Source organism: Rutidosis leptorrhynchoides, chromosome 10 (assembly GCF_046630445.1).
Source record: "Rutidosis leptorrhynchoides isolate AG116_Rl617_1_P2 chromosome 10, CSIRO_AGI_Rlap_v1, whole genome shotgun sequence".
NCBI classification, from domain to species: domain Eukaryota; kingdom Viridiplantae; phylum Streptophyta; class Magnoliopsida; order Asterales; family Asteraceae; genus Rutidosis; species Rutidosis leptorrhynchoides.
Window position 1 is genome coordinate 6,606,553 of NC_092342.1, and position 15,147 is coordinate 6,621,699.

Sequence of the window (15,147 nt, forward strand, 5' to 3'; positions counted from 1 at the left end):
ATTAATCGTATATCGTTGTTTTCGTTATGTAATCGTATTTCTACTTATTTATGTAATCGTAATATTTATGACGTTTTAAATAAATAATCGTAATGTAATCGTTGTTTTTGTTTATGTAATTGTATTTCTATTTATTTAACTTGTTTTAATAGTTTATATCATAAGAAAAATAAAAAGAATAATAAAAAATACCCACCCATATCCATCAACACGCCACTCAGCACGACACCCATTATTTATCAGTTTACCAACACATTCATCAAGCACCTCGCCCCTACCCAGCAATATACCAACACGCCCATCAAGGTTAAAAATAGTCTTATATATATATATATATATATATATATATATATATATATATATATATATATATATATATATATATATATATATATATATATATATATATATATATATATATATATATATATATATATATATATATATATATATATATATATATATATATATATATATATATTGGTAGGATCAAGGGGGAAGTAACCAATCGGGGGGAAGCGGGGGGGAAGGAAATTTTTTTTTTTTCATTTTTTGAAAAAACTTTGTTCACGAAAATTATAGATTGGATGAAAATATGAACATTTAATAAAGACATTTTGTGATAAATGTTTTTATTTTGTCAGGAAAACGCTTGAAGAAGTAATATATAACAATTATCATGTTTTTCGAGCGTATGTTGAGGTTTTAGATATTAGGGTTTATAGGGTTTAGATATTAGGGTTTAGAAATTTAGGGTTTAGGGTTTAGATTTAGGATTTAGATTGAGTTTTTAACACGAACGGTTTAGAGTTTAGAGTTTGGGGTTTGGTGTTTTGGGTTTATGGAATAAACTCAAAACACCAAATCCCAAACCCTAAATCCTAAACCCTAAACTCTAAATCGGGCTAAATTTTACTTCACAAAACATGGAAAAAAACGTTCACATTCTTCACGAACAATATTATTTTGAATGTTATTTTTGTCGATCGTTTTTCCGCCTAAATAATAACATTCATCACGAAGTGTCTTTTCTAAATGTTTATATTTTCGTGTGATCTTGATGCCGAAAAAAAAAGATTCCATTAATTTGCTTCCTCATTTATAATGCCCATATATATATATATATATATATATATATATATATATATATATATATATATATATATATATATATATATATATATATATATATATATATATAAGAATTTTTAATAGTAAAATGATTATAATATTATTACGTAATAATACTAGTATTAAAAATAAGTAAAATAATAATTAGACACTGAATGGAACACCGAATTAGACACCGAACCATTTTTTTATTTTTCTTTGCAAGTCTCCTTCTAACCAACCATTTATTTAGACTTTGTTGGGATATCATACTAGATCATCATGACTCCTTTTGCTCTTATGAATTATAAAAACTTTCATGTACTTTAATGACAGATCTAAAAAGCGTTGTCAAAACACTCTTTAAAAAAATCTATCATCTATAGTTTCTATTAAAATTCTATAATGATGATGTCATTATTAGGCTAATTCCTTTGTTAAGAAAAAATCAAAAATAAAAATGAAAAAAATCTAAGCAATATTGATGATGTCATTAACATTGATTAAATATTTTATTTATTTATAATTTGACAACACTGTAAATATTACCATAAAACGATATGGACTAGCTTTAAAAAATATAAAGTGATTCTCACTATAAGCAGTTTATGAAATTCACGAGAGCATGAATAATACTAATAATTTTAAAGGCATGTTTCGTGAAGGTTCCATTTACATATAAATTGATTTTAATGATTATTTAAAGAATCATTACATTTAACTTTTATTCAATTGTACATATAAAATCTATTTTATAGTATAATATAAATCTCTACAATAATAATGTCATAAATAAGAATTATTCAAGTTTAAAAAAAATTCAAAAAATAAAAAATAAAAAATTTCTAAGCCCCTTATGATGATGTCATTAAAATAATTAATTATTTTTGAAAAAATATTAACATGTTAATTATATAATATATGAAACATTATGTAACCTTATTATAAATTAACCTATGACCATATGTACAATATTTGAAGCATTATGTACAACTTTATTGTAAAACACTCCCATGACCATATGTACAAACTTTAAAACAAAGTGTGTAATCTTTTACAAAGCACACCATGAGCACATGTACAAACTTTGAAGCATATTGTACAACCTTCATAAAATAATTGTATTTTAGTTTTAAAAATAATTAAAGAGACATTTGTTATTACTTAATTATTAAAAATATTAATACTTAATTTTAGAGCAAACTTTATTACTACCTTCGTCCATCTTAAGTATTCACCTTTTTATTTTGGGTTTTCCCATTTCAACTATCGACTTGATGTTTCAATCAATTAGAAGAGATTATTCTGGAGAGAAAAGATTTCTGATTGTTGGAGAATGAAGTTAGTGGAATTTTTTAAAACTTTGTGCAAAAAATAACAGCATACTTGTAGTGGGACGGAGGGAGTATTATATAATAATAATAATAATAATAATAATAATAATAATAATAATAATAATAATAATAATAATAATAATAGTAATAATAATAATAATAATAATAATAATAATAATAATAATAATAATTATTATTATTATTATTATTATTATTATTCAGATATAGGTTTTTTTTACGGGTTAATTACGTTACATATGTATGCGAAATACTTGTCTCAATAAAATGTTGTAATGTAGCTTTTATGATAAGAAAAATAATAATGGTGATCAAAATTGGAAGAAAGTGTTGGGAGAATAAATGTATTTCATTTATTTTGACTAAGTTAAGTATATCAAAATGTTTGTAAAAACAATCGACAAGTTTCTTAGTCGGAATATGTAGTTCCACGTGTCATTAAACTAAATGCCTTTAGCATTTACGTTTATTTAATACCTAAAACATATTATTAAACTGTTTCGTTTAAACAAACCCGTGATTTTACGGGTCATTTCACGCTTGAAAAAGGTAACATATACGTATAAATTAAAAATCTGTATTAAAGTTGTTCGATCTCTCTCACTCTAGGTTTCTATATCTACATATTTATACGCAAACATTGAAATCTCTTTGGTCATATATATGGCGAATGGAGAAGAGTTATTGTGGTAACCGATACACGACCAAGAACGCCAACAGCGACAAATTTCAACTTACAAAGGTTAATTAAGATCGTAAATCTAGTTTTATTTTATGTATATTCTGGAAAGAATATACCTGATTTTCTGAAGAAGATATTATTTTTTAAAAACATATACACAAGTACAAAACCAGCCCATGATTCAGAAGGAGCAAATTTCCTTAAAAAACTCTAGAAATAATAATTGTTTTATCTCATATCTCACTAAAACCGAGTCTCCATATCTCCTCCTTGTTCTCTCTCTTAATTTATGAGTTTGTGTGTGACTGTGCATACAGATTTGGCATGTGCACGATGGATGCATCTCGAGGAGGAGCTCGTGCGAATACTGATGAGAATAATAATAACGTTATAAACGATCACGAACGCGTTCTAAATAAGGATTCTGCTAACCATAGCGCTAATGAAGATACACAAGTTCATTTCTTTCATCATCTTCTCCAACGTATACCTGTATATAAGGTCATTTTTCTATCGATCTCTCTATACTTTACATGGTTATAGCTTCTAACAAAATTACTACACTTTTCTTGCAATGTATTTCATATATATTTCAAGTTTTAAAATCAAAGTATACTAGCTAGTTACTGTAATATATTACTTTACAATTAATGTGTTATAACCTAATTATTAAATTAATGATCTTTATAATTATTGCATATATCATTCATAATTTTTCAATATCATCGTCGTTATGATAATTAATCAGCTATTTAGATATGCAAGTTAATTAATAAATTATGAATATGTTATGGAAGTTTTGACATTAACTTGTTCAAAAATTGTAAACACCTTGGAGAATAATAACTTAATCAAAAAGAATGTAATGACATTCACCAATCGATCTATTCCAAATAAATATTTTATTAGACCGTTATTCTCTGGGCTTAAACAATTGATTGAATTTTCATATCATTATATTTGGTTATTTGTTACTCGAAGGTTACAATAACTACATGTACAATATTTCAAGTTAAATTAAACCCTTTATTGATATAAGTTCCACAAATTTTTCTTCAATTCATACATGCTACTCCATCTTACTCTATTAGGGTTTTCCATTAATGTGTGTTTATGACATACTCCGTATGTAATATGTTAAGATATACTCCCTCCGTTTAGCTTAAAGTGTTCACATTTCTATTTTGGGACGTTCCATTACAAATGTTCACTTTGATTTTCAACCAATCAGAAGAGGTTATAGTAGAGAGAGAAGATTTATTATTGGTGAAGAAGTGAGTTAGTGAAATTTCTTAAAACTTGGTGCAAAAAGTAAGTGGACAATTGTAGTAGAATGGAGGGAGTATTATAATAAATTCTAAATTAATAGATTTATTTAAAATTATTTATTAAAGTAACATGTACACGCATTATATATAAAGATACGTTAGGAAATAATTAATTGTGTAATTTGTGTTACTTACCAATGAAATATAAGGAATGAGTATAGCCTATATAAACTTCCCTTCACCTTCACAACCTTTTGACACTTTGTACCTAGCAACTCATTTGAAAATACGTAGTAATACTTTTCCCCAATTAATTCTCTCTCAAGTCAATATCACATTCATAACCTAATTACCTAAAAAATGTATTAGCACGAATTTATACGGAGTACTTTACAAGATAAATTTAGTAGATTGAACAAATATATACCTAGAAATATATATTGTAATATAAGATAATTTTGAGCTCATTAGATGTATTTTGTTATTTATGTGCACTTGAGATATGGTGCAGAACTCATATTACTACTACTACTACTACATTCCTGTTCTATGTTCCTCCAAAAATTATCTTTCTACATAATTGCATTTTTACTAAATAAACAGATTAAAATTCACGTACTACAAGTGAGATATAAAAATACTTTTGTTTGCATATCGATCAATATCCATAACTATCAGAAATAGACACTTATATACCTAGAAATATATATTGTAATATAAGATAATTTTGAGTTCATTAGATGTATTTTGTTATTTATGTGCACTTGAGATATGGTGCAGAACTCATATTACTACTACTACTACATTCTTGTTCTATGTTCCTCCAAAAATTATCTTTCTACATAATTGCATTTTTACTAAATAAACAGATTAAAATTCACGTACTACAAGTGAGATATAAAAATACTTTTGTTTGCATATCGATCAATATCCATAACTATCAGAAATAGACACTTATATATTTATATATAAAACCAACGGGCCATTGGCCTAGCGGTATCGAGGTGACATCTTCAACCTATAGGTTGGGGGTTCGAGTCTGGTGAGCATGTATATATTCGTGTTTAAATTCGTGTATAGGTGTATGTGTTTGTCTTATATATATATATAGTGGTAGGATCAAGAGGGAAGTAACCAATCGGGGAAAAGCGGGGGAAGCAATTTTTTTTTTCGATTTTTGAAAAAACTTTGTTCACGAACATTATAGATGGGATGAAAATATGAACATTTAGTAGAGACGCTTTGTGATAAATGTTTTTATTTTGGCGGGAAAACGCTCGAAGAAGTAATATATAACAATTATCGTGTTTTTCGAGTGTATGTTGAGGTTTTAGCTATTGGGGTTTATATATTAGGGTTTAGATATTAGGGTTTATAGGGTTTAGATATTAGGGTTTAGAAATTTAGGGTTTAGGGTTTAGATTTAAGATTTAGATTTAGGATTTAGATTGAGTTTTTAACACGAACGGTTTAGAGTTTAGTGTTTAGGGTTTGGTGTTTTGGGTTTATGGAATAAACCCAAAACACCAAACCATAAACCCTAAACTCTAAATCGGGCTAAATTTTACTTCTCAAAACTTGAAGAAAAAAAAACGTTCATATTCTTCACGAACAATATTATCTTGAATGTTATTTTTGTCGATCATTTTTTCGCCTAAATAATAACATTCATCACGAAGTGTCTCTTCTAAATGTTCATATTTTCGTGTGATCTTGATGCCGGAAAAAAAATTCCAAATAAAACGAAATTTTTTTTTTTTTGCTTCAACCGCTTCCCCCCGATTGGTTACTTTCTCATTCATCCTGTCCCTATATATATATATATATATATATATATATATATATATATATATATATATATATATATATATATAAAGAAATTTTAAATTCATTGAATACATCTTGTTACTTACCATAGAAATACATTAGCAAAACTCATATTACCTGCCAATACATTCTCGTAGTATGTTAAATCTCGTTGTTTACTATAATTAGCATTTCTACTAAAAACGGAGTAAAATCACATATTACAAGTGAGATGTACGATTAACTTTTTCCTTTTAAACACAAAGAGCCACTTATCAATACCATAAAATACGGAGTATCATTATTTATTATGACTATATAAAACGCTCATGGTCTACGTAATTTGTACAAAACGTAAAAAGAAGTGTGCAATCAAAGTGAAAATGAAGTTGATGATTAAAGTTAGTGTCTACGTATATCTTAAAATGATGATTAAATCAAACAATATCACATACAGACATACTTTTAAGGCAAAATTTTCAAAGTGACTACAATTGATATATTGAATAAGCTGGGTTTAACTTGTTAGTGATCGAATGCCAATTAAGCTAATTAAATATAGTGTACATTTGTTTGGTGGTTATATAATTTTGGCTTGCTTTTAAAAAAAAAAAAGTTAATTAAGTCTTGTATACCCAAAAGTAATTTAGGTTTAATGAGATATTACCCCACATGGTTTTAGTTTTATTCGTATCTTTATTTGTGTTTGGAGTATGTCTATTTCAACCTTTTGGTGCACTAAAAATTCATGTTTTAAAAAGTATATTTAACTTGCTATTTTAAGTGTTTGTTGCCTTATAAACGCCTTTTCATTGCTAGAAAACTTGCTATTAGTAGCATTGGATTGTATAAACAAATTGTTTCTTGCTTATCGTTCCTTAAAGTTTTGGTTTAAAAAGAATAGCTTCAATAACTTTTAATTTATTATTTATTGCACGTTTTGATAGAAAAATAAGAGTTCGAGAATGACACCGTTTGCTAATATTTTAAATTTTTAATTATCATTTATAAGAGATGAGTTAATACCTTAAGTGTTATATATATATATATATATATATATATATATATATATATATATATATATATATATATATATATATATATATATATATATATATATATATATATATATATATATATATATATAATCAAGAGGGAAGCACTCTTTGGGGAGAAGTAAATTTTTTTCATTTTTTTCAATTTTTTTCAGGCATTAAGATCACATGAAAATATGAACATTTTAAAAAGACACTTTGTGATAAATATTATTATTTTGGCGGAAAAACGCTCGAAAAAAAAAATGAAAACATGCATCATGAGTAATATTATTTCTGAATTTTTGTATAGGGTTTAAAAATTACGGTTTAGTAATTAGGGTTTAGAAATTATGGTTCAAAATTAGGGTTTAAGGTTTAGAAATTAGGGTTTAGGGTTTAGAAATTATGGTTTAGATTGAATTTTTAACAATAAAGGTTTAGAGTTTGAGGTTTAGGGTTTAGGGTTTTGGATTAAGGGACTAAACCCTAAACCCTAAACTCTGAATCGGGCTAAATTTTGAAAAAAAAAACTTCATATAAGATGAAAGAAAATAACGTTCCAAAAATATTATTAGGAATAACATTACTCATGATGAATGTTATCAATTATTTTTTCGATCGTTTTTCCGCCTAGATAATAACATTAATTTCTAAACCATAATATATAAACCCTAATTTCTAAACTCTAAAACGTAATTTCTAAACCCTATTTTCTAAACACTAATTTCTAAACCCTAATTTCTAAATCCTAATTTCTAAACCCTAATTTCTAACCCCTTCAAATACAAACTTTAATTAACTCATTACATATGATGCATTTTATCATTTATTTCTTCGAACGTTTTCCCGCAAAAATAATAACATTTATCGAAAATTGTCTTTTTTAAATGTTCATATTTTCATGTGATCTTAATGTTTGAAAAAATAAATTTCAAAAAAAAAAAAAATGAAATAAATTACTTCCCCTCAAAAAAGTGTTTCCCTCTTGATTAAAACACTATATATATATATATATATATATATATATATATATATATATATATATATATATATATATATATATATATATATATATAGGGGCAGGATCAATGGGGAAGTAACCAATCGGGGAGAAGCGGGGGGAAGCAATTTTTTTTTCGTTTTTTTTGAATTTTTTTTCCCGGCATCAAGATCTCACTAAAATATGAACATTTAGAAGAGACACTTCGTGATGAATGTTATTATTTAGGCGGGAAAACGATCGACAAAAATAACATTCAAGATAATATTGTTCGTGAAGAATATGAACGTTTTATTTTACATGTTTTGTGAAGTAAAATTTAGCCCGATTTAGAGTTTAGGGTTTAGGGTTTAGGGTTTGGTGTTTTGGGTTTATTCCATAAACATAAACCCAAAACACCAAACCCTAAACCCTAAACCCTAAACTCTAAACCGTTCGTGTTAAAAACTCAATGTAAATCCTAAATCTAAACCCTAAATATAAACCCTAAACCCTAAATTTCTAAACCCTAATATCTAAACCCTATAAACCCTAATATCTAAACCCCGATAGCTAAAACCTCAAAATACGCTCGAAAAACACGATAATTGTTATATATTACTTCTTCGAGCGTTTTCTCGCCAAAATAAAAACATTTATCACAAAGTGTCTCTACTAAATGTTCATATTTTCATCTCATCTATAATGTTTGTGAACAAAGTTTTTTCAAAAAACGAAAAAAAAAAGTTTTTGCTTCCCCCCGAATGGTTACTTCCCTCTTGATCCTACCACTATATATATATATATATATATATATATATATATATATATATATATATATATATATATATATATATATATATATATATATATATATATATATATATATATATATATATATATATATAAGGTTTAATATGTTCAGAGTATATATGTGAAATGAAAGTATTTTTATTCAAATATAAGCAGTTTAATCAGATCATTATGTGATCGTTTCACACCCTTTTCTCTTACCACCCAAGGTATGTTTTGCTAGTGAGATTTAAACTTGAAATCATTGTTGCTTTAACATAACACGGTATTATTCTCTCAATAGGCAAAATAGAGTTTTCATTAAATTTCATGGATTTACTCTCAATTTCTCGAGTTTTTAATAGACAAATACATTGTATGATTTAGGTCACTCTCATCTATCACACACTTTTCTAATCGGGACAGAGTGTCACATTGTCTTCAGCATTTCCTTCCCCATCATAGCTCTGATATAACATACACTTCTTCACTATTGTACGAACCCCATTATCTGATTAAGGTTCGATAGATCTCGGTTTCTTTAGGATATATTATAACAAATATTATTTATATAATTATTTACATATAAAAATTATACAAGGTATATACACATTCATTATTATAATAAAATAAATTAAAAACATTACATTAAAATTATATTATAACTACTCTTCGTCCTCATCTCTGTCCTCATTGGCGTCTTCGTCATTATCGGGATTGTTGAAATATCTCACTTGTGGATTATTTGTAACACGAAAACGAGCTAGAAGATTTATTTGTACTCGATGAACATATCCTTGACTAATCGAGTAAGTGGTTGAATCTGGTGGTTCTTTGTCTATTCGAAGTTGCACTTCAACCCTTTCTTAAATATGATCTTCGCGGACGACGAGCCGAGGGTAATCTCCCTCTAGTCCACAAAATGCACGCACACTATCTTCGGTTACCATATTGTGTAAGATCACACAAGTATAGATAATTCTATGAACTTTGTTGATATATTATGGTCTTGCTGGGGTTTTAATGACTGCTCGTTTAAATCTTTTCTTGTCGATTCTTGGTACTTTTTGTATTCATGGTTTTTGGTTTAATACGAAGTTTTAAACAATCTAACTAGTGCCGCCCATTTAGGATAAATTAAATCGGCTATATAATACCCATTCCTAAAGTTACTCCCATTAAACGGAAAGTTACACAGTGGAACACTATCTTCAAGTAAATTGCTAGATGACTCATTTTGTACATTGATGTCAGTATTTGAACCTGCAGGTCCAAAGTATGGTTGTCAAATTCACATATCATACGAAGCCACCGCTTCTGGCATGATTGTATGGCAACCATGATCACCTCGTGTATATACGTAGTTTCTCCAAGTCATTTCATACAATCGAAACTTCTGAACGTTCCTGAAAAATCATGTATCACCTCATGTTTTGATAATTAACGTTGAACATCTTGTGCATTTGTTATCTCAAATACTCGATCGAGTATAAATGAGATACACTCTGAAAATATATGTCCAAACATTCATGTTGGGTTAGTTGACACATATGTAAATATTCATCAAAAATATCAGCGGCACAACCATATGCTAATTGCAATGTAGCGGATGTGCATTTTTGAAAGTCACTAAAACCAAGCAACCCAGTAGCATAAAAAACTAATATAAGAAGGAATTGGTACTTGAGAAAAGTCATTATATCTCGACATATACGAATAAATAGTGACTTGCTCATTCGAAATCGTCTTCAAAAGTGATCATCCGGGAAAGTTGGCGCATAGAAAAATTAATCATCCCACAAACTTTTTTTTAGACTTCCTGATATATCGCTATCAATCTTTAAGCTACACTTGAAATGCAAGGTTCGACAACATCATCATCGTTATCTTCATCCAAAAGATTAAGCTTCTCGAGTGCTTGAATATGATTATAAGCATTCACGTTTGCGTTATTTTCTTCCATATTGGAATCGCGATTCATTATTAACGAAAGTAATATACATACATATGTATGTATCTATCTATATGTATGTGTGTCGGTATATATATATATATATATATATATATATATATATATATATATATATATATATATATATATATATATATATATATATGTGTGTGTGTGTGTGTGTGTGTGTGTGTGTGTGTGTGTGTGTGTGTGTGTGTGAAAGAAGGAGGAATTAGAAGAAGGTGAAGAAAAAAGTGTTAAATGGTGGTATTTATAGTGAAATTGAGTTGGAAAAGAAAAAGAGAAAGAATATAAATACCCGTAAGTTTTTGGTTCATTTTTTCAATATATGTTCAACAGTCTTTAGACCGTTATATTTCGCCTTCACATGTGTCATGGCACCACGAACCACACTACAAGAATGGCAGGGCGACCGGATGGTGGGGGTCGTGCCATTACCGCTTTGCGGGGAAAAATTTAAAATGAGGTTAGGGCGAGATGTGGGAGAGAACCGATGGGACCAGTCTTATGGTGCTTGGTGAATAGTCTGTCGGATCCAAATTAGAGGTGTCTTCGAGCATTGGCAAGATAGGCAACCGCCTAGGGTTCAAAAATGTAGAAGGGTTCAAAATTTTGAATATGTAAATATTTTTCTCAATATATTTAATTGAATCAAATAAAAATTGTTAATTAAAGTTAAAATACTTTATTTTTAATAGTTAAATATAATGTAAGTAAATAAATAGATAAATTGGAATATTATTTTTTTTATGTATAGTAAAAAAATTTAACGTATATGTGAAGCCCTGATCCAAAGATAGGGTTGCTCATAGAGATATTCGTTTTAGATAGTTCACTTGATATATATATATATATATATATATATATATATATATATATATATATATATATATATATATATATATATATATATATATATATATATATATATATATATATATATATATATATATATGAACTGTTTTTAATAGGTGGACCATGTGAATTTGTCCCAAAATCATAGTTGTATTTAATTTGTCCACTTGAGTAGAAACTGTACTTTTAAAGTTAGTTTTATTTAAAAGTTATAATTATAGTCATGTGTTTGATTATCAAAAGTTGTTAATATGTTAAAGCTAATCTCATGGCCATCACCTTCAAAATCATCACATGCTATTATTATAAGGTGATTGTAACCTTTTTAACATGATAATCATGTAAACAAATGCATGCGCAATTTTGCATAACCACAACAAGAAACATTAGTCCAAAAGACTACTATATTTTTTAATAAAGTCAAACACACATATACATCCAATCACAAATAGTTGATCAGAGTATTCGAAATCATAACCTTAAAGTTGATGAGTTATCTCGAGCTAAGTTGTTGAGTGCAAAAGTACTGATTAGTTCAATCATTTATAATTATATAGTTAGTTTTAAAGAGAGGTTGCGGGGTTTGCCTTGAAGTTATGTATGTTTACACTTTACCTCCTCATATTCCGCTACAACGGAATAGAGTAATATTATTGGTGTATTTACCCAAGTACTAATTTGCCTTGAATAAATAGTTTATATGAGATAAAAAGGTAATTTTGTTTAAAATTGACAAACCTCGGTGGTTTTGCATAAATTAAGTTATAGTTTTATACAACATTTAACATAATGTAGATTTGAAACTTGTAATCACAATTGGTTGATTAATTGCATACAGGTATTAGAAGAATTGGGATTTATTGGGAAGGCAGCATGTCCAGTTGCAATAACCACTTACCTAGTGTTCTCAAAGTCCATAATCTCCATGCTTTTCTTAAGCCACATGGGTAAAATTGAACTTGCTGGAGGTGCATTAGCCATTAGTTTTGCAAATGTTACTGGCCTTTCAATCATGAAAGGTTTATGCATGGGCATGGACCCAATTTGCTTTCAAGCCTTTGGTGCCAAAAGATATTCTATCCTTACCCAAATGTACATCAAAACCTTCATTCTTCTTTTATTTACATCTATACCCATCACCTTCTTATGGCTAAACATGGAGCCTGTATTTCATCTACTCGGTCAAGACCGTGTCATCACTAAGGTTGCAGCCATGTACTTAACGTTCTCGCTACCAGAGCTCCCAGCCCTAGCCCATATCTCACCACTACGATCCTTTTTACGAGCACAAGGATTGAACTCACCTGCAACAATGGTTGCAACTATCTCCACCATCTTACATCTCCCTCTTAATTATTTATTTATTTATTACTTCAAGTTAGGGGTGAAAGGTGTAGCTTTGGCATCTACTTGCTTCACTTATAACATGAATATCGGGTTATTAACATATCTTTTCATGTCAAAAGTCGCAATTAAGCCGTGGGCTGCTAGAAGTAGGACTAATTTGTTTTCGATATTTCAAGGTTGGGGGCCATTGTTGAGCTTGGCCATACCTAGTTTGTTTTCGGTTTGTTTAGAGTGGTGGTGGTATGAGATCATTCTTTTTCTTAGTGGGCTACTTGAGAATCCGCAATCTTGTGTGGCAGCTACTGGATTGATCATGCAAACCATAGGGTTCGTTTATGTCATACCGTTTTCTATAAGCCTTAGTATATCACAACGTGTTGGTAACGAGCTAGGTGCAGGTCAACCGGCTCGTGCTCGATGGGCGTCAATCATAGGGATCTCCATGGCTTTCGTATATGGGTTGTCGGTCTTTGGATTATCCATTGCTTTAAGAAATGTGTATGGGAAATTATACACTAACGAAGTTCAAGTTCTTTCATTGCTTTCTTCAGCTTTGCCATTTACAGGTGTGGCTGAAATAGGAAATGCACCGCAGACTGCTGCATGTGGTGCGTTAACAGGCTCAGCCAGACCTAAAGTTGGGGTTAGAATAAACATCGCGGCATTCTATCTCATAGGCCTTCCTATGGCAATTGTTTTGGCATTTGTATTGAAGGTAGGTTATCCAGGACTATGGCTAGGGTTAGTTGCATCTCAATTAACTTGTGCATCATTAATGACGTATACATTGATGAAAACAAACTGGAGAGATCAAGCTAAAAGAGCAGAAGAATTGACTTTGACTATGAATAAAGATGATGAAACAGAAATTAATGAGCTTGTTCCTTGAAAAATATTTTCAAAAACTATACTAATTATTAAGTAGTCAATTTAGAGTTTACTACAAAAGTGAATATCATTTATTTTTATTTTCTCAATTAACTAATTTATTCTTTTGATCACTCTGTTCTTTCTTTCATTTCTTAAAGAAAGTAAAAGATAGTTTAATACTGTAAATGTTCAATTACCGTAGGTAGTTATGCAATAACTATAATTATTAACATTATTGTGTAACTCTAATTTGATGTAAAATTCATTTGTCCATATGAGTTTTTTATATTTTATTATCTTATTTTTTTCATTAGGTGACAACATGTATATATAATTTAATATTGTTATTTAGTCAATTGTTTACTAACTAGTTGTGGAGCCCTCGCTTCGCGTCGGAGGCTCCGTTTTGAATGCGAGTTAAAAAAAAAAGTGTTGATCTATTTTGTAAAAAAAATTAAATTTCGGCATCTAACATTGAAGGGTTGTTCCTTTGTGAAAGTTGCTTCTTTTAGCGTTCGGGTTTTTTTTTTTTTTTTTTAAAGTTAGTTGATCTATTTTGTAAAAAAGAATATTTTTTGACATCTTTTGGTAGCATTGAAGGGTTGTTCCTTTTATGAAAGTTAATTTTTTATCGTTTGAGACAAAAAAAAAAGTAGCACCGTAGTAGCGTGGTGAGTGTTATTATTCAATATTTTTAGTGTTAGTGATGGGATAAATAATATTTTAGAATATAGGTATAAAATGGGAGGGTTCGAGTTGTATTTTAATGAAAGTTAGGGGGCTGAGTGTGTGAAAAATGAAATATTAAATAGTACTATAAAATGGGGGGTCCGATTTGTATTTTAATGAAAGTTAGGGGGTTGGGTGTATTAAACAAATTTTGTCTATTAGTTATATTAGTATTAGTAATAGTAATAGTAATAGTAATATCATAATTAGTATTAAATTAAATTTCATTTTATTATAATAAAATCTAATACCAATTTACTCCATATCAAGCTATTCAAATCTAAAACATACTTTTAGGGCCGTCACCAAGAATAAAAATATACAAAAGTTAATTCTACATTCAGACGG

The 15,147-nt window shown here is 28.5% G+C and overlaps 1 protein-coding gene across 1 annotated transcript; it reads left to right on the forward strand.

Moving 5' to 3' along the window:
• Positions 1-3,477: 3,477 nt before the first annotated feature.
• On the forward strand, positions 3,478-14,089 carry LOC139871709 (protein DETOXIFICATION 53). The gene is made up of 2 exons (XM_071859440.1): positions 3,478-3,645; positions 12,692-14,089. Exons 1-2 carry the CDS (start codon positions 3,478-3,480, stop codon positions 14,087-14,089), a joined length of 1,566 nt encoding a protein of 521 aa, XP_071715541.1.
• The last annotated feature ends 1,058 nt before the right edge of the window (positions 14,090-15,147 follow it).

What these genes read in the sequence shown, in the direction of transcription:
- LOC139871709 (XM_071859440.1), top strand. Translation starts at nt 3,478, where the DNA reads ATGGATGCATCTCGAGGAGGAGCTCGTGCGAATACTGATGAGAATAAT. An exon ending in AACGTATACCTGTATATAAG is followed by an intron (nt 3,646 to 12,691) that starts GTCATTTTTCTA and finishes AATTGCATACAG; the next exon opens with GTATTAGAAGAATTGGGATT.